The following is a 24,408-nucleotide window of genomic DNA, read 5'->3' on the forward strand; positions in this document are numbered from 1 at the left end:
CATTAAAAATCTGAAGACTGTTGTAGTAATATTTAACCTCCTTGTTTTTATATCATTTTATAACTTATGTCATATGTCACTCTTAAGAACTATGTACTTTTATTATGTAGAATAAAACCGTCTATACGAGGTGTTATCTTATTACAATTTATTCTACATAATATTTTAATGTGTTTACAAGATGGATAAATACTTGAGACCTGATCGCTTAGATATTGATCCCTCCAATAGTTCTGCAGCGAAACATTGGGAACATTGGAAAAGGACATTCGAGAGTTTTCTATCGGCTTCTGATTTTTCTCACATGTCAGAAAAAGTACTGACTTCTTATAAAAAACTTGATTTACTTATAAATCATGTATCTTCTAATATATATACATACATCAGTGAATGTTCCACGTATGAAACAGCAATAGCTATATTGGATAAAATATTTATAAAACCCAAAAATATAATTTTTGCAAGACATGCTCTAGCAACAAGAAAACAACAAATTGAAGAGTCGATAGACAATTATTTACAGGCATTAAAACAATTAGCAAAAGACTGTGATTTTAAAAATGTTGATGCAGAAACAAATAGAAACGATAACATACGCGATGCATTTATTTCTGGAATACAATCTAATAAAATAAGACAACGTCTCCTTGAAAATTTAGACTTATCACTCGATGACGCTTACAATCAAGCCTTGTCTCTAGAGGGAGCAGAAATTAGTTCTCAGCAGTATAATATCAGCGTTAATGCTATTGAAAATAATAAATCTAGAGATAATTGATGTTTTAAGTGAAAATGAGGTACCGATTGATGAAGAACAAAATTCACCAAGGGAAGATAATACATCAGATTCTAATTATGAATCCACCGAAGAGCTGCCACCTGAAGGAAATCGATCCAATTCTATGGAAGAGGAAGCAACTTTGCGTAGATCAAATAGAGAGCACAGACTTCCTACACGACTGCAAGACTATGTTTTAAATTAAAGTGTGGGTGAATGTAGTAATATTTAACCTCCTTGTTTTTATATCATTTTATAACTTATGTCATATGTCACTCTTAAGAACTATGTACTTTTATTATGTAGAATAAAACCGTCTATACGAGGTGTTATCTTATTACAACTGTAATGAAAATAAATAAGTATTCTCCAAATCTATTATTGGCAAGAGAAACCTTTTCCAGGTAAGTGTTTTGATTAATTCAAAAAAGTATTGTGAAGAAGGATATTATCATAAAGTATATAATCACTACGCTATTTGTAAGAATAAATTGTGAGCGAGAGGAATTACAGTTATTTTATTTTTAATACCTTTTTTAAATGACAGTAATTTTCAAAGTAGGAGCATCAAAAAGTATCAAAGTATCAAAAAGAAAAATTTAGAAACTTAACAATTTTTAAACTTAAGTGAATTTACTTAAATTAATATGTTTTCATTATTCGGTGTTTGCTTTTAGAAATCTTACCAAACAATGCGTTTAGAACTGCAACATTTTTCATTAAACGTCAAATATATACATACAGTTTAAAAATTTGAATTGTAACGAAAAGTAGAGAAATCAAAAAAGTTGGGAATTGGAATTCCTTGGCTTCTGAAGAAAATACAATAAAATAAAATAATGGATAATCATTTAACTCCCAAGAAAATACAAAGGTTAATGCACTTAGCCGAAGATAAATCCTTTAATTTGCAAAGACGACAGCAAACTTTTAATAATGATGACGTACAAAGGTAAAATTTTGTTGATGTTTACGATTTTACGAGTTATTGATTACTTGTATTATATTGAAAACAAGTATTAAAGTGATATTTTTTCATAAATATACAGCAGCGTAGGTTCAAATCAAATGGCTTTTAATAGAACTGGAACCAATTACGAATCCTCATCGGGAATCTTAGACTTGGAACGCGTAGAAGGTAATTTATTTACAAATCTTATTAAATTTGATTAAGTTCAATATAATATCTTCTGCCTTCGAGCTGTATATAATTAAAGACAAGTCTTAGAACATGTACGTAGACAATTAAGATTTTCCATCCTTTAGAAATTTTATGGTACTAAAAATTACTATAAATGGTTTTGTTTATATAGTTTAAATGTATTACTCGTTCATGTTGTGTACTTTCGATTGATGTACATATGAGTGATATATTTATCACTTTTAATATAATAATGTGTACTTTTAGTTTATATATTGTATCTATTTTTATCAAATAAATAACTGTTGTATGTGTAATAGTAATAGTTTTATAATTTTTTTTTTACATAAAGACTATTTTTTTAATAAAGATACATGTAATTTAAATATAATTTCAGGTTTTGGTGAATCAGGTATTGATAATATTTCGCTGAGTAAATCGGTAAGCATTGTTTACTACTTATGGATATGTCCATACTACATTTTTTTTTATTTGATTTGAAATTATTTTTCGTTCATTGTCAAAGGAGAGTGCAATATACTTTATTTGCAATAATTGTAATTATTTTTTAGTAATATTATGTATGCTCACTTTTGAACCAAAAATATTTAAATATCGTCACTTAATAATATTAAATATAATTTTCAGACTGCATTCAATCCAGGTGAAATGACAGGAAGGTCCACAGGAACTGAAGATATTAAAGAGCCACTTAGTTCGGCAAGAGCATTTGAAGAGTATGGACGCCACTCAATGGCTTTAGAGAGCATTACAACCCACATGGATAAACAAACATCTGAAATTAATGATTTAATGAGGCATTCGATTGCTACAAATTATTCATTTCACTCAAAGGTTTGAAATACTATTTTTATCATTTGAATTTATTATATTTGTATTATTGTTTGTACCATAAATGCTGATTTGTTTACTGTTGTATCCCATAACTTTTTTTTACACAGCTTTAAATTTGTTACATTTTGGGACTGATTCGAGAATAATGTCAAAATTTGATGTAATGCATTAGTAATTAAAAGATACTGTATATCTTTCAAACAAACAAACGGTACTATTTAGTTGGTCAAATTACCCATATTCATAAATACCTATAACACATCCTTATCCATTAAGGTACCCCATGCTAACCATAAGTTATAATTGTAATATAGCTTTTGTCTGAAATTACACTGGCTCACATACCCTTTGAACCAGAACATAGCAATACAGAGTATTTACATGTAAAATAATGGGATAAAGCAAATTATTAATATTTATTTATTTTTTAACTTCAGAGAGATCTAACAGCAGATGAAGCATCTCTCGTGATGAGAGAGGCTCCTCTTCCTGTACAGCATAGCACTCAAGCCAATTTTCAAGACAGCTTACTGTGAGTATATTTTTGTTATTGGTACCATGAATGTAAATGTAGCATTAGTATTTGAATCAGTTGTAAACAAATGTATATTTATTGCCTTTCCACAAGATGTTTGTCATATATGAAATAATGATCACATGTTTTCATTCACTTTTTTTAATTTAATAATAAATGCAAATTTTGTATTGTGTACCATGAGTTTGTTGTTTCCATGAGTCTAAATCACCAGCTAATAAAATATTTAATATTGTATTATTTATAGTATAACCAGATGTTAACTTGTTATTCATTATTGAATTTTAGGACGAGCAATTCAAACATGTCAGTTGGAGCATATTTTCAAAACAGGTGTCCGGAGTTTGGAAAAATACTCTGTAATGTTGACAGCCCAGACAGGCCAAGCATAACAGATGGTATGCCATTATTTTAAATTACTAATATTTTAAAAACCCATAAATGACATAAATAAAATTATTGAAATATGATCACTTATTTGCTAATTATAATATATTTACTCTTATTAATTGTTCAATACTATTTAAAAAAGAAGGAGATGACAAATGTATCGATCATTAAATAAAACTATAATTTAAACTTAGAATATCTATGTGGATGTTGCACCATTTTTATTGTTTCAGTATCATTAATTGGCCCATCAGACATCATACAAAGTAACCCAAACAATACATACAAAATGGACACAACTCTGGACCGTGTACCAGTAAGACAGCCTCGTATTGATAAATCACAGCCGCAAAACATAGTTGCCAATTTATTCCCTACAAAAGTACAAGACATGACCAATTTGTCTGCTAAACCTTCACTCATGGATATATCTAATATGAAGCTCAATAAAAGTTCTGTACCTGTGAAAAGTTATGCACAAATGGCTGGAACAAAAACAGTAAACCACAATGCGAATCCAAAAATGTTTACGGCTCCGAAACCCACGGACATATTGCTAAGAAACTTACAGTTGTCAATGCGTCTGGTGTCAGATGATACAGAATGTTCTACGGAGAACTCGTTGAGTATTTCAAAAATTGCAGATTATCTAGGTATTGTTGAACATGTTTTAGTTATTAAGTATTTTTTTGCTTATTCTAAAGTAGGTAGATTGCCAAATGGGCCTGATTAGTGGTCATCACAGCTACTCATAGACATTGGACACTGTAAGAATTATAAACAATGCCTTACATCACTAATGTGCCACCAATCTTGGGAACTAAAATATGACCCTTATACCATTGGCACCCATCCTTTAAACCGGAACAAAATAATAGTAAATATTCCTGCTTGGCTATAGAATATTTAAGTGGGTGGTACCTACTTAGACATGCCTTTTCAAATCCTACAATAAAATAAACAACTTCATTTGTTATCTTTGTTACTGATCAGTTCCAACTTTACAAATACACATAAGATTAACCTAGTACTAAGTCAGCTAATAGTTGCTGCGTTATAGTGGTAGGAGGTAGTACAAAGTAACCATTTTAAAAAACTTCAAACATAGGTAAAAACATGTGCACTATTTATTCCATAGCTCTCATATGGGATGCTAAATCCGATACGACCGGAAAGCGTTGAAGCGCTCGACCAACGATTTATTTCCGTGACACAGGAGTGTACACATGTCCAATTTAGCATTATATTCGAATTATAAAAAATGTAATTAAGATTATTTTTTTACGGCATGGGTAGGCGAACGGACAAATAGACAAATAAATTGATCCACTTCTTACATAACAAATCCACCACCTTAGAAACTGGGATGTTATGTTACATTTCAAAATTGGTGGTAGAATATATGACCTATCCAGATGGGCTTGCATTAATCTCCTCCATCAAGTATATTTAAAGATCAATATCGCAATGTGATATATACCTTTTATTGTTTTAAGATTAGTATGTTTTTGTCTTTTTTAGGAAAACAATCAAATGTCAGTGTTACGGATATATTACAGCTAAACAATCAAACCAAGCAAGTAAATAGGAAGCAGCCTCTCACTGAACTACACATGAACATATTGGAAAATAAAAAAGCAAAACAAGATATTTTTGTGACCAATTTAAAAGATACAAAAAATATTGAAACTGCTAGTTCATCGGGGACAGTTAACACAGTTATATCTCTCGATAAATTAAAGCTTAATGAGGAGAAGGAAGTGCCGTCTGTTATTGTCACTCGTCACTCAATGGATACTCAGGGTACTGATAGTGATGATGTCAAGATGCACCATATGGCTCCGTCCCACTCGCCGTCTAGCACAAGTCAGTCTACCCTCAGTACAGTTCAAGAAGCTGCAAGTTTCAAATCTGGCGATAGTCCGTTACACTGTAGTAAAGGTATGCTTGCAATACTAATATTTAAATCTTTAAAATTTATCTACCTTCATAGACAAAATCTGTTCTTTCTTAATAGTATATGCGAATAAGGAAATATATATATCGCTAAATTGTTATATTGAGAAATTCCTTTATTATATTGATATACTATTCAGAATATATAGGCTTATGTATACCGAGATATCTATTGAAATATTTCGAGCGTTCACATTTGAAGTCTGCTGAGCACGCTCTGGGTGTTAGTGATAACAAGTAGTTATTTTCAGGCGAGGTTAATACAACGCATACGCCTTTCCCAAACTTTGAATATAGAGAATTAGATAAGTCAGTAGATTGGCAAGAGGTGTTACAGCATAAACTTTTGAAACAGGAGAGCTTAGCAAAAGGTTTGTGGGCCTCGCTTTAAATGGATCACTAACTTAACTAACTATTCTATTCTGATGACTAACTCAGCTTGCATGAAGATTTTTTTTTTAAAAATAATTTACACCTGGGGCTTATAATTTGAAGCTATGGACATTTCACCGTCATTTATATATATTTTTGAATCAATTAAGTATTTATTGATTACATATGATTAATTGTTTTTCAGAAAAGTGGGCTGAAATCATATCAACTCCCATTAAAGGTTTCGTAGGTAAGTCTTTAAGTAGTAGTCTATATGAATATATTACTCTATTTTGAGAATATTATAGAATTAAATTGGATCATTTTTCACCAAAAACAATCATAAAACAAAATTAAACAAGACTGTTATTGAATCAGAGTCATAATATTTTTTTTAATAAGTAAATTATTGCAACTTCAGGCGTCAGCGCTGCTGTGTCTATTACGGTAACAACACTGATAGATAGTTGGCTGACTGCAAAGTTTGAATTTGATGAACTACCTAACGGAGGAAGAGATCTCACCGTCGAGTTACCGCGTCAACCGTTACTATTGTCACCCGGAAAAACGGAGAAATTCACGTTACACATTACTTCTAACATAGAATTGGAACAGTACTTACCATTCACCATGTATTTAAAAGACGCGTCAATAGACGGGGACGTTGAACAAAAAGGACATTTAGAAGTTAGTATAAAAATGCCAACAATACAAGCATTATCCTGCGATGGAGTTAACAAGGTTACCTTTCCGACAATTCAAGAAAAATCCACTTTAACTAAGTACTTCGTTTTAATAAGCGATTGTTGCGAAGATCTTCAATTAGAGTTATCGATAGCGGAGGGAGACAGTATGTTTGTAATCAAATCTGTTCAGGAAATAATAAAGAATGATGTTAGCAAAGCTCTAATGGAACGGAATGCCTCGACTGAAGATTCACAAGTAAAAATTAAAATGAAAGGCATTAACAAGCAGTTATGCAGGCTGAGTAGCGGTAATGCCATTAAAGTTACGATTACGTTTGTCGCGCCGAAGCTGTTGGATCTAGAATTAAGTATGCGATTTCTTTTCTTTTGTATGTTAGATAAAATGTCAAAATATGTGCCAAGAAGTTGTTTGATATTTAAATATTATATATTGTTTTATTTGTAGCTGAAAAAATGGTCACCTTCAAAGGCACATTGAATGTTAATTTAATTGGAGTTAACACCATTTTGAAGAAAGTCAATCTCATTGGGTCAGTCGGGAGTGCCAGCCTTGAAGTGCAGCCACCGTCTAGTAAACTTCATCTTACAAATGGTAAGTTATTTTTTTAAATATATAATTTGAGATTAAATATAAGGCCACTTGTTGTCGATAGTAAGTGGCCACTTACGAACATAAAACTGGGATTGAAAATTATATAAACGACTTCTACCGTCTAGTATTTGTCGTTTATACATAAGTGATAGTTTATATTAATAAATGAATTGCAAAAGTAACTTTGTTTCTCTCTTGCTCTTTTACGAATAAACTACTGAATTTGGTGAAATTTTGTAAGAAGCAAGCCTAAACCCCTTGGGAGGACATGACGAATAGCTGGCGACCAACCCCTAAAACTCGACCGAAGTGGCGGGCGACAACGAGTTACTTAATTATGTGTATAATTTTGATGACATAAATTGAATGACATACGGTTATGAAATCAAACAGAAATTTCGCAAACGTTTTTAAGTTACCTTTTACATGTAATAATAAAAAGTGTGTAATGTAAGAAATAGTTAGATTATAATTAATGTGTTTTCAGAAACCACTACAATAAACCTGTGTAATACTGGCTCTGTGACTGGAGTTTGGGCAGTCAAATTTAGGAGCAATAATAGTAAAGATAATCAATTTCCTTTCAAAGTGTCTGCGACAAAACTGGAAATTCGTCCTGAAAGTGTTAAAGAACTGAGCCTCATTTACACAGGACCTCCGGATGCTGTCAGTGATGGGTAATCTATTGAAAAATACGCGGAATTGATATCCTTAATCAACAATTTACCAAAACTTGTCAATTGATTTGTTAGCAATGTTTTGATTTTAATAATTGACAATTATTATTTATTCAATTTTTACTTATGTATTTCCAGGACTTTAATATTAGAAGATACAGCTACAGGCAACATAACTAAGATTGATATTATTGGAGGATCAGATAAACCTAAAACTTTTCCAGTCAAAACCAACTATAATAATATGTCATGGGTGCGGGCTGGAAGAAAGGAGCTCAGTTTAAAAAATTCTACAAACAAGAAAATTCAGATTCGCTGCCAAATAGTTGGCGAAGGTTTCCTCATTGATTCTCCCGGTATCGAAGCCAGAGGAACATTCATACTTTCCTTTGGACCGTGTGAATGCAGGCCGTTGCCGATCATTTTCGCACCCAATTCTTGCATGCCGCATGCAGCTGCGTTGCATTTAGTTTTCGATAAAAACAGCGACTACTCGAGAAAGGTAAGCAAATTAACAGCTGTTTGTTACATTATAATTTATCTCATAATAGCAGTACATATGAGTAAAAATAAGTCATTGAATTCGGCATAGGAATGTTAGAAGTAAAATTATATATTGTTGTATCAAAAATATTAATCAAGCACTGATTGTAGTGCATAATATTCGCAGACGTATTAGCAAATCACGTTGTCTCATTGAAGTATAATATGTATAGGAAAATAAGAAATAATAATGATTTGTTCAGTCCATCGCGATTAACCACCGTCTTTCTCATGTTCTTATTGTTCATCTCCGAGTACGCAATGTTTTCCACAAAATTTAAGTACGTGAAAACTATGTAGAGCTCGCCCGGCTCAAACACGCAACATGCTAACCATCGCTCCCTCCGGCGCAGATCAAGCTGCACGGCTGCGGCAGCGGCGAGTCGCTGCGCTGGTCGGGCGTGGTGACGTACGGGCCGACGGCGCTCGTGCGCGCCGTGTCGCGCGCGCCGCTCGACCTCGCGCTCTACAACAAGGCGCTCAGCCCCGCCTTCGTCTACGCGCAGGTGCACTTCAACCGTATGTTATCGCATATTTTTATTTTATCACTTATCCTGGTCTGTTTACATCTTCGACTTAAGGATTTATGCAGAAAAATTTGAAGGTAATAATTAAGTGAACATCTAAATATTTTTTTTTTTATGTGTTGGGTAGGCGGTCGGTCAAATGTTACCACCGACATTGGTGCTGTAAGAAATATTAATCTTTCTTTACATCGTCAATGCGCCATCAACTTTGGGAACTAAGATGTTATGTCCCTTACACTGTTACAGTTACACTGACACACTCACCCTTCAAACTCAAAACAACAATACTAAGTATTGCTGTTTGGCGGCAGAATACTCGATAAGTGGGTGCTTCCTATTCTGACGGGCTTGCAAAAAGCCAAGTAATAAGTAAATAAGTTCCCTCTGATTTGAGTTTTAAATTTCAGTACAATACAGATTCATAGAAGCTGAATCACAGTTACTCGGTAGCCGTCGTATAGTAAACCGTCGTTCGAAGCATTCAATAACGTTGCTCGTTCCGTGGAACAAACTGGAGCGACGCTTGCGCGGCAGCGACGCGACCGCACTCGCCACGGTCACCGTCATCACGGGCCCGGAGTTCACACGCCGGAGGATACTCAGGTGTGTGAATTTACTTTTTAATCCTTCTTTATTATATTAACCATTGGATTAGAATGGCGTGTCTCTAGTGCGAGCAACGTTTAGAGGTAGTTTTGCATAATGTTGTAAAACATAATTGTTCCACTGCTGGATTAAGGCCTCCTTTCCCTTTGAGAGGAAGATTATATTGTTGAACTATTTTTTTATTGATTAATTCATCAATAAAAAAATAGTAATAACAAAAAATAAAAATAACATCATTAATTTATTACATATCAATTAACATAAGTCAATATTAATATTATAAAGAAGTAAACATTTTTTGGTGTGTATTTAGGGAGCAATCTCCGGAACTAATGATCACTTTCTAAAAAAAATCACTGGTTAAAAGCTACATTATACCCGAGTACTATAGCGTATAAATTATATTTATATCATTCTTTATTAATATTATATATTTTATTATTATGGAGATGATCAAGAGTTGATACCTCCTGCGATTTATTTTGACGTATTACACGTGAATCACGAATTCGATGGTTCATATACTGCGTTTGACGGTAGGTACAAACGATACTAGGAAAATAATAAATAATCAACACACGTATTGACAATAACTACGGAACTGTAAAATTTTCATATTATAACGTTGCTTGACCTATTGTCGCACGAAATATCACGGTGACGATGTTCCTGGAAAGCCTGCACTGGTGGTGTACATTCAATATAACTTAAAATCTTACTATTTTTTTAATTATTAATAAATATGATGATATCTTTATGGAGGTTGAGTTGAAAAGCATCATAAAATCTGGATTATTAGTAATTTATTAGATAGGTTTCTTATTTTGTTTTTAAATTAATAATAATACGGTTGCAGCCCTAGTCTTCCCATCTTCTACTCATGGCGAAGCAAGTAGTAATATGTCTTGCGCTCTGAAATCTTTATTTCAGTTTAATCACTTAACATATGTCATTTAAAAGCTTTAAAAATTAATCGAAAATATAAAAACTTTGTAGACAAAGTCAACATATTATATACTAAACTTAGAGGGTTATTACTGCTGTTAGAAATTAACTAAAACATGATTTACTGAGTATTTAGTAAAATTATCTAATTAATAACATTACTTTCTGACAGAATAATCAAGGACCAATCAACCGGAGAGTTGGATGTGTCCTCACTGCCGGATCACTTAAAAGTGTTAGTGGAGCCTTTTGAAGGAGAAGATCTATCTTTGGATGCTTATTTAGAGAATTTCAGTGAAACCAAGGTAAATATTTTTTAAACTATATATTGTAATAAGTTTTCATTCAATGTCTGTCAACAAATTAGTTTATTTTTATTTAAACTATAGATGAATATAGAATCATATTTCAATTTACATAATATTAAATAAATAAAAGTATAATCATATCATAATATTATTAATTATTTTCTTTATATTTCTAGTCTATTTACATTTTAGCTGTATGTACTTTTTTATTTACTAGGCTTGTCTGAATGAACTTATTGAAGGTCTTCAAGAATTGACGGCACAAATTGATTTACCACAAGATCTTGGAGAAGAAAATACTATTCTAATAAGTGATGATACAATGCTTGAACATCATACACTTTGTGATTGAAATTCTATTTAGAGTTTCCCTCGCGAAATGTTATAATCTGGCTGGCCAACACTTATCGTATCTATAATTTAAAATGTTTTCTTTTGTAATAAAAGAATACTCACCTGATGTTTGTACTTATAGTTATAAGTTTAGTATTATCCGTCCGCGAGTCAAGTTTGCTCTCTTAAGCTGACATTTATTTTACTCTTATAATCTTAGTATTATTAATATATATTACATAATATTTAAGTGTCTCCGTATTAATGATAACTCAAATATTCCTTAAATTATTGTTTTAACTTTTAGCCATTATTTTAATAATCAAATAATGTTCACTTGTAATAGTTATAATGTAAGTTTAAAAAAGGATAGATGACTGTGTTTTAGTTTTCTTTTTGCTTAATAAATATTCTAATTGCTTAATAAACATTGTAAAAATGCATCAATAAAAAACTTATTTTATTTCATATTATTTATTATTTTCTTAACCAGTATATTTATTCCAATCGTTTTCCTATTTTGTTTTTCAATCATTGTTTCTAAGAGATTCCACTCAATCGCAGTTGTCTGTTAGAAATGACCTTTTAAAAATATTGCCTACTACTTATAAAACTAAAATGCATTTCACTTATAATAAAGTCATTAAACGCTGCAAAATGATATTTTATATACAGGACTAAATTTGAGAATTTATAAAATTAAAATTGGATATTTTTGCTAATTATATTGATCCTTTCGAATGAGCCCCTATTTGTTAATGTATTGGAATAAATTAACTCTAATTTGGGCATAAAACAATACATTGAAATAAGAATGTATTTCGGGGCTTATCCTAAAGGACTGCGTCAACAGTTTATCGAGCTTGGTGTATTTTATGTTACCATGATTATATCTCTTACACAACGAAAATATTTTCCGAACACACGACACAGTACATTCACACGTCGCAATCATTCATCATTCGATCTCACTCACAATAGTTCAATTCACACACACGTTGAACTCTCGCTTTCACATCGCATTTGGCAGTTTATCATAGTTACTTCATACATGTCAATATTCACATAACACTCTTTATTACAAAATAATATATAATAACATTCTATGATTACATACAATCACAAATTCACGTAGTACAATGTTTATTATAAAGCTGGAGATGGAATGTGAATATCGACACGATATTAAAGTGAGCTCCACTCGGGATGTCTTGTCTACATGCCATAGTCTACATATAAAAAAAATCTTATTGAAATGGAAGTACTTATATTTTACATGGATTCAATATAACTAATTTGCGTTAAAATGGCTGACATATTCCATTATAAAACAGTGCTTCGAAAATACTATTCTCGTAATTCATTGCGTTATACCTAATAATCTAATGTCACAAAAGAAGACATAGAGAGGAGAATAGTTTGAAAGGGGTCTAAATTCCTCTTTAATTTTGAAGCGGATTTACTCGAACCAATTTCTTCGATATAATCTTTCGAATGACATACAAATAACGTAAGAAAAGGCGTGTAGTCATAGATATATACATCACACAATCACACGTTTTTACAATAGGAATTAAAATCCTAAACTAAAAAATAATCCAGTCACTTAATGAGCTATAAAATAGTATGTAAGATTGCCAACGATACACTGGCCTATGACACGAGCGGCGACAGCTCGCATGCTATTGTCACGATAACAATGACATCTCATACATTAGATATTAATTGCCGAGGCTCGTGAGTTATGTATAAATTGCTGTTGTTCATTCTATAATATTTCTTAACGAGTAAAATACGATCCTCTGCAGTGACTAAGAACGTTCAATGCAGACGTCATATTCTATAAGAGATCAATATGGCTTTAAAAACGTGCGGCTTGCATTAGATCTGATCAAATGTTAACACAATTTTTTGTAATGATTTACTGCCACGTCTAACTTATAAATATTATCGTATATAAAATGTCCATAAATTGATAATATCGGTAACGGAATAGTACCATATTCGCCCACCACTTAGCATCACGTGTTTTAAATAATAAAACAATTCACAAGGAACCCCTTCGAGCTTTTAAAGTTAATTTATCGTGATCGTACGCAGTTACATTCGCTTTAAAATGCATCGTTTGTGCATTTCTATTTGATAACGCGGGTGATGCCTTTAAAATATAAATATCACAGATAGTGTAAAAATAAAACATTGTATTCACATCGGAATATTGCAATATGTATAAAATGAGATTATCTAAGATGGAGTCGCATAACATATTTTTGTTGACTTTGATTTTATGAGTGATGATTTTTTTAACATACTCCGCATTTAGCTTTTGCATAAGTATATTTTATAAGTTATACTAATAAGAGTTTTGTACACCAGAATTTGTGTAGTCTTTATCGATCGATCGCTAGGTTTGTTTTCGGCTAGTATTACAGTAAAGCCTAGTCAAATTATGAATAGCAGCTAAGATAATTTTTCAAAAGAAAAGGAAGAGCAGACTCTAGTGAGTTCGAGAACTGGAAGCCAATAGTAAATTTTTGGGGAGGAGGATTTCTAAGAACCCACTCTCACCACTCAAACGGAGTTCTTTTGACGAGCTATTTTCTTGCAAATGAGATTCTGCCGCATTGCACTACTATAAATTGTTCATCGAATGCGTGGCGAATCGAACTCGGACACAGAAGTATCATGAATCTCGTCGAAGTCGGGCAGAAGCTGGACGCCGGGGACTCGGTTAACTTCACTCAGTCGATTCGTCCCCCACTCCGTGAGAGGCGTCAACGGTTTCGGGTCATCTGGCACGATGCGATCCGGTCGAGGTCGGGCACTGCGGTAAGGAGTCTCTGTGTGCGCGTGCGGGTGTCGGGCGGGCGGGGCGGGCGGCGGCGCGCGGGGCGGCTAGGGCGCGCGGTACAGCAGGTAGGCGGTGAGCGCGGGCGGCAGCGCCAGGCGCGACGCGGCGGCGCGGAGGCGCGCGCGCCCCACGCGCTGGCGGATCACGCGTCGGCACAGCTCCATTAGCGGCAGCGGCTCGGCTGGGGACGACATTATACGGTATTCAAATGTTGAACACACTGCACATCATGCGTAAAAGTAGCGGCTCAATTTGGTATTGGTTAATATTCTATAATTAGGGCCACAACGGAAGATATGGGATAAGCGACATATATTTTTTATTTTTGTCTAATTAATTGAGCTACTATATCGTATATATATTACGTATGTGACATTATAGATAAATTGTCTATACAACACTAGAACTTCCAGTACACATATTTCATTTCTTATACTAGCTTTGTCATCTAACATAACATGAACACTTACGATCGAGCCCGCCTATATACTTCATAGTTATTTCGGCGTGTCCCCAGACCGCGGAGACGATAGGATAAAGCGTCTTCCCGCGCAGGCCGCGCGCCGCCACGCCGAGGTAGCGGCCGTCCGCGCAGAAGGCGAGCGTGCCCTCGTCCATGTCGAGCACCACGAGCAGCCGGTCCGGCACGAGGAACTGCTCGTCGGGCCGCAGCAGCGCGGGGTACGTAGTGCCGCTGCCGCCCGTGCCCTTCGCGTTGTGGTATACCTAGTGTTAAGAGCGATCATGTTCAAATTTAAAAACACACTGAACAAATTCTATGGTGCGTTTAATGATAATGTTAGCAATTTGTTGACGGCATATTATTGGTATACTGCCTATCATTACACAATTTAATGATCCCGTATTACTTTTGTCCCATACCTTATTTCTTCCGAGATCCCATCCCCAACTTTGGTCTGTCGCTCCCACGAGGCTCTGGTAGCCGACCGAGTGTAGGGGCGCGTGCGCAGTTGCCACACCCACCACCGCGTGTGTACCGCGCTGCCTCGCGGGCCACACCACCTCCCAGCAGTGCAGCCCGCGCGAGTAGCCGACACGACCGCGGATACAGTCCGTACTTTGAGCCACCGGGTGCCGGTGGAATGTTAACGCGTCTTCCTCTTTAACGAATATGTTTAACGACCTGAAATTTAAATGTTTTTAATTAAATAATTGTAGAGTTATTTACATTAAGAATACATTATGAATATTTTAACTTACAGCTTCCTCTTAACATGTATGAAGTTATTAGTATTGTATGTATTTTTTTGCAGTAGGTATTAAATAAATAAAGAGATCGAGTGACAAGGGAGAAAATATTATATTTATTATTATTTTAAGAACATATAGAATATTTCTTTCAAAAAAAAAAAGGAAAAAAACTGACTGCGTTTACAAAGTTTAAAGTGTACAGTTTTAAGAGTGCTAATTATTAAATAAATATCTTTAACATTAAGTATATGATCTTAAACAAAACAAACGTTTACAAGCCAGACTTTGCATTTGGTAGGACAAATGACGACAGTGGTCCATACCACTGTCGTAAGAGTTATCTACTGTGCATTTTGTATGAGATAACTGAATTATATAACAAATACAATATCACTCAAGTCATCGATAACAACAATCATAATAAAGTATTTAATAACACTTTCACGTTTAAAAGCAGGACAAAATGATTATGGCATTATTCTGCTTGTTCAATTAAGTATTTACTAGAGCCTTTATTTGAAGCATTTACGAAAAACCGTAATAATTGATTTGATATATAAGAAACTGACATGACCGTGACAGACTAAAATGGCGAAATGGCTACCGCCATTGTTTGTCTATGATCAAAAATTCGAAGGCCTTTACTTTTTATACGATAGATATTAAAAATAAACCTTGGGTTCTATGAAAAATCTTTCACATTCTAATTGATATTAAAGACGCAACAAATGAAATAAGATGATCGAACGAACAGCTACTTTTGCAGTAACAAGCAATAAGTTAAATTGTTTTTTATTGAGAAAGGTCGTTCTATGCGATCCTTTGCTGATTCCATGACCTTCAGTAGCAGCAATTTTAAGAAGTACATATAAACGTTACGTAACGTGACGTCACGTTAGTCTTAATGTTTTTAATTGCAGAATCCTCTTGACCCGCGGGTTTATCAATGTAATAACCTTGTTACGTCAAATACGTAAAGTCTATGAGCCGATTTGCTACGAAAATGGCAACAAACAAGGACATCTCTGTGAAGGTTAACAAGCCATAGGATTGCTTTTACAACGAGTTTTTGTGAATATTTGGCAAATAGGATTTGAGTAAATACTTGTCTATAATGAAATACGTATACATTGTTACTAAATATATATATATATAAGTTATAGATATAAGTTATAGATATAAGTTATAGATATAAGTTGACTTTCCTTGACATGACATGAACATAAATGTTAAAATACACACAGATTATTTATTTACTAAATGATAAATGATAATAGATGTACAGCGCAGTATTATTTGCTGTTTACTAACCGGTCATCTGGGTTCCACGCGTGCTTTAATTGTGTGTCGGGATGCGCAGGCGGCGCGTCTAGCAGCGCGTCGAGGCGCGCAGGCCGGGGCGGCTCGGGGGCCAGCTCGCGAGCCACTACCGCCTTGAACGGCGCCGTGCACTCGCGCGACACCGACTTGACACCGCCGGACAACTTTTGCCCCATGTTCATACCCCTGCAGCGAGTGCGGGCGCGCTTCGGCAGCGCCTTGAGGCCGCCGCGCCGCGCCTCTTCTGCGCCGCCGACGCCGCCGCCCCCACCCCCGCCCCTCACTGAGCGCACCCCGCTCTTGTACCTGGAAAATAAAACGATACATTTAAATATAACATTAAAAATATACATATCAAATGTCAAATGATAATAAAGCATAACACGTGATAATTGTGGTTTAGAAGAATTGATTTAGGTTATGATTCACTAATTGCACAATCCAGCGCATCGTCGTGTGTTATGTTAGTTACCTAATTTCTTTGATCATGAAACTGGTTTTCGAGAGCTTAGAGAGTTGTTTGCGATGACGATCAGAGCAGATGCCAGCGGGCGTCGACGACGCGGTGGCATAGAACGCGCATCTTATGTAACGCAACAACCGTCTAACCGTGAAAGTCGCCGTTCAAAAGCCAAGGTTAACACGGCCCTGGAGCCTCGCTCTAACAACACACGCAAATGTTACTTACATGACCGCATCTATTAAAGTTTTATTAAATATCTATTTGTTTTTTCCTCGATCATGATGTCATGTGATTGTAAAACAATTATTTAATTACTACATCGTGTAGTCACAAACATATTCCGAAACATTACTCTGTAATGTGTGATACTTGACTTCTACGTTTGGATTTGCTTATTTGAATGAGAGGGACGGTCATTGTGTCACCGATGGTGACGCCTCGTGGTGCGATGTATGCTGGGAAGCAACGGATAGAAGGCGCACAAGTCACTAGGGCCACAAGGCCGTCTGCCTTCGCCTAGAGCGGCGGCATGACAAAAGCGGGAAGTGAAAGGCAGTGAATGTGACTGTCCCCCCTACCCGTCTCGTCACCTACGACCGTACCAGCTTCTTCATTGCAAAGCGTTACACTTGGAATAGCAACCTGGTCAACTGTGTAAAGTTACATAGACGTAATATAAAAAACACGATGTGCTAATATACCAGAAATGCATTGGATTTCAATTTAGTATGAAAGTAAGCGGAATGGCGAGTTCATTTTGCCGTGGTAAAAATCGGCTCGTGATATGTGACCCTGCCATACCAAAATCGAAAAGCATACGCAAAACGCGCGTTTGATAGTCTCTTTTAATGTTAATAATTGATAATCTGAAACAGATTTTTCCAATTCGACATAATCCATTTAAGACCTCTCGCATTAATCAATCGCTGACTCACGTCACGTTGGGTATCGTGGGAAACTTATGCGGCCGTCAGAGACATCAGTTGCGATAACAGATAAGTATCAAAATGAAAATAGTTGTTTTTAAAAGGTTGATATAAACACAAGAGCGGGTGCGGCTGTATTCAGCATAACCGTTCACGCTCGGTGAGAGGTGAATGGAATTGAGTGTTGCTAGGCCGACTACATTAGCGTGTGCCAGCGAGCCCGAACAATGAACTAGACAAATGACGTATTATATTCTGTACAAATCATTGCATTAAACGAGCCTAATCTTATTACCAGTTGTGACTTTTTGATTCGTTCCCACTCCGTAATTTCGAATAAGTTATGAAAAAAAAAATATTATTCTAAAATGTGTTTGTTCAATTGCTAGTTTTTATTCAAGATCTATTCTTTACTAATGTTACACAGTGTAGGTATATAGTCATACTTTTAGGAGATATAATTGGTGGGTAAGATCATTAGGGACAAGTGGAAGACAAATTAATGTAATTATAGATGATGATCACTCTAACACGTAACACGTGTAGAGCTACGCAGGCTAAGACTAGTGTACAGGCTTCTCATCAGCTGGTACGTCAGAGTGACAGAACGTTTAGCCAAAACAAGACCGAGTAGGCGCGGTTCGGTGTGCCCTAAACTCGTATATTGAAAGCTTAACATTATTGACTGCTTTACGACTCTGGCATGCTTCTGCTTAATAAATCATTCACAGCTGACACATTTAAATGTATACATTCAGACAATTTACTAATCCTATAACGAATGTAAATCTATTAAACGATTAATTTGATTAATACCAGTTCACACAGGAATTCTAGCCGTGTCATTGATATTTCAAACAAAAACGAAATCAAGAGTAAAATAATACAAATAGCCGTCTACCTGACTAACAGTTCAACCCGCGTTCTTAGAACGGAATAGATCATTTTAATTTTAAATTTCTTAGAACATAATATTATACTATAGTAATTTTCCATGATAAAAATTTAAAGCGATAATACACGAGGTAAATTGGCGTGAAATATTAGTTATGCAGAGAGCGTTATTGATTGGCATCGTTTAATTTGTAACACAAATAAAAAACACAACTCACAAACGAAATTGAAACGTCCTGAAACTGAATTGAATACCGGACAGCCCGCAGGGGACGGATTAATTATTAATTGAAATGGACCACGTAGATTTATGAGTGGTTATTTAGTTAGCTTCTGATAAAACAAATTCGACTTTATAATTTTCGTGAATAATTAACATATTAATGTAATTAAACAATTACGTACTATTCAAACATCTTGTATAATAATTATTATAAACGTTTTATCTTCGTAACACACATTCATCGTATTGTATTTTTTATTTAAACCATATATATCTTTATTCAGAAAAGAGATACATCGGTGTTGTAAGACTTTACGTTAAAATGATTTTTAAAATCAAAAGCGTTCAAAAAATCAACTTCGAAATTGAACCCGCGACCTTTCGCTTTTTAAGACCAATGTGTTTTAGCGAGTCATTTCGGACGTCAGGTACAAATTTAAGGTGCAGTGGTATAATTAAATAATTCATACATACCGACCAGGTTATTTTTCGCAAGGTTTTAAAATTAATTATCGGTACTAACATCGAGTATCGTTTCCCGATAAGATCATTTGGACACAAGCAGTTGTGTTAAGTGAATGCACGGATGTATGCAAACCTGTTGTAATGTCAAGAGCTAAATTACCGTATGTATTGTCGTACATTTCATATAATGCGAAACGCTCGGAGAAAGTGTCGTGTTGTTGCAAGGAACGCCTTACGAAAGATACCTCTTCAAGAACTTTGGCCCAAGCCTTATAAGGGACAGGCGTAATGAAAAAAATCGACCCAAACTTTCGGAAATAAATATGTATATGTATTGAGATCAACCAGTCTTATCTTACTTCAGGTATAATTTTCGGATGAACAAACTCGTACATGGTATGTTAAATTTCTTTTACTACTTACTAGGTATTAACTAGGCGGTATGGTTTTTTACAAACCATTCTGAGTAGGTACCACTCACTCGAAACATATTCTACTGACAAACAGAATACTAAGTATTATTGTGTTCCGGTTTGATGTGGGTAAACCAGTGTAACAGTGCACAAGGGACGTAGACGTATATATTATTTCCGGAAGTTGCCAATGTCTATGGGCAGTGGTGACCACAGACCACCCAGTGACATAAGTACCATTCTGCCTACTTATTAAAAATTTATAAAAATATATTTTTTTTTTTCAGAAAATTAAATTACTATCTCTTTTGTTGTGTGTGTGACATATTTAATTTTGTAAAATGGCGTGGAGTATAATTTTATGTTAAGATTATCAAGTTGCTAAACCCTTTATCGCAATTCAAATTCGAAATGAGAAGTTTCTAATCTCTTGTGAGGAGATAAGCTTTGCGACTACGGTTTACTTATCGTGTTTCAAATATTTATTATTAAACATTTATGGGAATAGTCGACTCCTTATGTTCCATTCGAAACGTTTTCAGTTTCAACAGTTCGTAATTACACGTTTAGTATTTGTTTTCGTCTCTCGTATTTCTTTTAATTAAGAGATTTTTTTTTGTTATAAAATAAAAATATGATTCACAACAAAATAAAGTACATAATATTTAACATGTTCTTTTCTGCACAAATACTGTAATTGTGTCTTCACTTTCATAATGGGTGTGCTTTGCGGTGGCAAACCGATAGAGCCCGAGGGAGACAGATAAGAACAAGGCCAAAGGCTTTACGTGCTTCCGAAGCACGGGAGTGTATATTACATCACGTATCATGTATATGACTTCCTTACTTCAATGACAGAAGAACTCTTAGACATTTTTGTCCAGAGCCTCCGGATCTGCCCTCATATAAAATATAGACGAAGTTAACCAACCACGAGATAATTATATCTATATATAAATGCAGATTGTATCTGCATTTGTTATCTGCTTATTTATTAATCTTTTTAAATCCTAAACGTGGATGTATTTACTGTCTCTAGTTTAAATAACAATTAAATAATAGCTAGGGCGTGTCGCAGCAACCTTGTGTCCGTTGCCGCGTTGCAACAGGCCTTGTGTCAAGGAAAAAATCACTTAGCAGTTTCCCTGGCCCTGAATAGTGTCTTTACAAGTAAATTTTCGCAAGACAATTTTCTATGTTTTTTTTTAAATATGCTTAAATCGAATACTTACTTCTCAAGTATACTTTCGTAGGAATAACTTGCGAAATGTTCATGACGCATTATTCTTAGCGTTGTATAAATTCAATTGAAATCGTTTTACTAATATTCAAATATTATATATATTATTATAAATATTATTGTTGTCTATAATAACACTCGCCGTACGCTTCTATCAAAGTGACAATGAAATGTAATTATAAAAATATTTTACTCATTGTATTTTATGTGCTAAACGATTATCGCTACTTGTAAATTGTCGTATGTATTATGTTAACATTGTTATACAATACGCAATATTTTATAAAATAACGAAATTTATACTGACATTAATTGTAAAAACCAATAGTGCCGAGCTCAAACAAAAATAAATGCATCAATAATCCGTATGCGCTAATCACTTAAAATTCGACTGAGAAAAATTCTTATTAATTTAATTGTAAATTGAGTATTTTATTCAACAACTTGTAATATATATTTTTAAGGGCAGTACAATTGATGAGCACATTATTCAAATACCATTTGATACATTGCATATACGGGTGGTTGCATAACGCGACAGTGACGCGTGCGCACGTTGCTGTCGCCGCTCATGTCAAGGATGCGTCAACAGGGCTTATTTTAAGGCAGCTATTAAATGATGGATGTTTATTGTATATACCTATAGTTTTGATACCCAATAGCTAACTAAGTTAATTATGCCACACGAGAACATTGAACCACTCAAGTAAACAAATGTGACTAACATTATATTTAATAGCTCTGCACAGTAAGATACGCGTTCGATTAAATCCAATTTAAATATAGTCTCGTAAAAATGTCAAGTATTAACAGACACAACCTTTAATTAATTTTATTATATTCTGAACTTTTAAATATCCCTTCTAAGAAACTGATAGTAATATAGACTTCCTAGTTAAACCAAGTTCGAAACACGTGTAATACTCAAAGTCCAACGAACAAGGTAAATAAATAACAAAATAGCAGTAATCTATGTATAAGACACAATAGCGAGCCAAATGCGGTATATTGAGCGTATCAATTGAAGTTGTTACGTTATGAGTAATAGTTGATGTTTATGTATATTGTATAGTGATACTGTTTGTTCATTAGTGCGGTGCGGTTGGTTTATGCGCCCGCGCCGGTAGTCGAGGGCCTTGACTGCAATGCGCGCGCGCCGTAGCGTGTCAAGGGAGCGCTGCTTTCGCCGCCACGCCTGCATCAGGCCTACATAAACGCAGTATGAGGGTAAAACCTAGATACCTTTAAACTTGCCCTGTTTATTTATTTAAAACAAAAACATTTAAAAAGATAAGATTTCGCAATAGACTCATTTTATCGAACCAAACGCAACTTCTATCGCACGAAATGTCATTATGACAAAACGAAGAAAAGTTTAAACGAGGAAAGAAAACTTTGACAATGTCGTATAGAAACTAGGTCATTGAATGTTTGGCTGAACATTGGCACACAATAGGTTTTAACAATATGCTGAAGGCAAAAACAATTTAAGCGTGACCTTCCTATCAGGGAATCGTGTAGGCTTTTAAGTTTGAACGTGTCGTATGAATTACCTATAAGTACACCGCGCATCGCTGTGTAACGTGATTTGATGCAAAAATATTTTACCTTGTACAGCTTGGTGTAGGTACTGTTTGCAGTTAAAAGGCGCGTAATTACGTATTCAAAAATAAATTATCATTTAATAACTCAGCAACATTACTTTTCAGGTAGCGAAATAAGTTTGTATTAAACGTCGAAATACATCTCAAATCTCACGAAGTTGTTAACATCTTCGAATTCTCCATGGACGTCAATATCTCGAAAACAAGATGAAAAATTTACTACATCGTAGTATTTAGGAATGTTATTTACCACGTGGAAATCGAAATCTACTTCTTTCTATAAAGTTACCGAAACGAATCACATTATACATTTTGTGGTGAAAAAAGATATCGACTCTGTATGGAATAACTACAATTTCCATAGTAAAGATAAAATGACGTAAAGTTTATCTATCAATAAATAAATGATTCGATCAAATAATAATTCTGATCGAGAAATAAATCGGGAACAGCTGTAGTTTAAACAGTCCGGGGCGAAATAAGCGACGTGCCCACCACCCGCAGAGATACGTTCACTCATCAGCGTTCAGCGTCATAAGAGTATTTATAGACACGTGGAATTACAGTTCAAAGTATAATATTAAATCTCTTATGTTTATTATAAGATAAAATTTTGTATATGGAATATATTTTCAAATTGTAAAAGGAATATGCGTTCAATATTATCGATATATGTATTTAACGTAGTCATTTGTAAAAAGGTACAGATAACTATTCAACCACATAATACGAACGGTGCAGTCATTACACAGATATAATCCACCTGATGTGTAATAAAATTATATTTATTTCTTTTACTTAAGCTTACTCGTATAGTATATAATGAAATAACATAACCTATCTTCAATTTTTTTTGGATAATTATGACAAAGAGAGGTGAATGACACTCGTATACATGTATATATGTATTTATACGAATACGAGCAATATTTAATAGTATTCACTTTTTATAGTACGATCTTTTTGAAAATATTATCCAGTTGTTCCATGTAATACAACAACTAATAAAATCACGTTAAACAAGACCGAAATATAAATGATCGACTCTGTGAAATATTGGTATAAATTTGTAACAATAATTTTTATTTATTACTTAAGCTAAATTCATAGTATACTAAGACAACGTAAAAACGAACTGACATACATTATGTATGTAGACTCATAGTGAGGTAAGGGAATAGAAATAAGCAATCCAATGAGCCTTTCTGAATTTCTTGCTTCCCGAAGAGACGAGGCGACGAAGGGTGCCGCCGTATTGAATTATTCATAGTCTTGCATCTTAACCGATGGCTCGGCGTAATGTTCGAAGACAGCACCAAGCCTATCAGAGAAACTAGCCTACTAAAGATACGAGGAATCATTTGGATGTATCTTAAAGATGATTAAGAATATTTTATATATTTATATTCTCGGGTCGAAGAGACAGATATATTTAAAACTCTGCTGTTAAAATTTTATTATTCCAAACAAAGGGATCTTTTTCGAAATGACTAATGTAAGAAATTGTTTTATTTTGTCTGAGTCTTCTCTTA

At 34.4% G+C, this 24,408-nt stretch overlaps 2 protein-coding genes across 8 annotated transcripts in view; one reads left to right on the forward strand and one right to left on the reverse strand.

Moving 5' to 3' along the window:
* Positions 1-1,531: 1,531 nt before the first annotated feature.
* On the forward strand, positions 1,532-12,542 carry LOC113400474 (uncharacterized). 2 transcript variants are annotated; one of them, XM_026640041.2, is made up of 18 exons: positions 1,532-1,730; positions 1,828-1,916; positions 2,317-2,360; positions 2,568-2,774; positions 3,212-3,306; positions 3,598-3,707; positions 3,933-4,352; positions 5,221-5,640; positions 5,907-6,026; positions 6,233-6,277; positions 6,449-7,081; positions 7,180-7,326; positions 7,814-8,003; positions 8,142-8,505; positions 8,900-9,065; positions 9,481-9,676; positions 10,797-10,929; positions 11,150-12,542. In XM_026640041.2, the coding sequence occupies exons 1-18, from the start codon at positions 1,618-1,620 to the stop codon at positions 11,282-11,284; spliced, it is 3,627 nt and encodes a 1,208-aa protein (XP_026495826.2). In that variant the 5' UTR covers positions 1,532-1,617; the 3' UTR covers positions 11,285-12,542. The 2 variants fall into 2 exon arrangements, with proteins under 2 accessions (XP_026495826.2, XP_026495827.2); XM_026640042.2 differs by lacking the exon at positions 5,907-6,026.
* The window catches only part of LOC113400478 (protein gustavus), a 65,794-nt gene continuing 53,106 nt past the window's right edge, over positions 11,721-24,408 (reverse strand). For 5 of the 6 annotated variants that reach the window (XM_026640054.2, XM_064217606.1, XM_026640050.2 and 2 more), the window contains 4 exons: positions 16,640-16,954; positions 14,999-15,260; positions 14,587-14,842; positions 11,721-14,297 (listed from right to left, as the gene is read on the reverse strand). In XM_026640054.2, the coding sequence (XP_026495839.1) occupies positions 14,161-14,297; positions 14,587-14,842; positions 14,999-15,260; positions 16,640-16,830 (846 nt within the window). In that variant the 5' untranslated portion in view covers positions 16,831-16,954 and the 3' untranslated portion in view covers positions 11,721-14,160. The remainder of the gene's footprint in view (positions 14,298-14,586; positions 14,843-14,998; positions 15,261-16,639; positions 16,955-24,408) is intronic. The other variant, XM_064217607.1, reaches the window with a different exon arrangement.

Source organism: Vanessa tameamea, chromosome 17 (assembly GCF_037043105.1).
Source record: "Vanessa tameamea isolate UH-Manoa-2023 chromosome 17, ilVanTame1 primary haplotype, whole genome shotgun sequence".
Lineage (NCBI taxonomy): Eukaryota > Metazoa > Arthropoda > Insecta > Lepidoptera > Nymphalidae > Vanessa > Vanessa tameamea.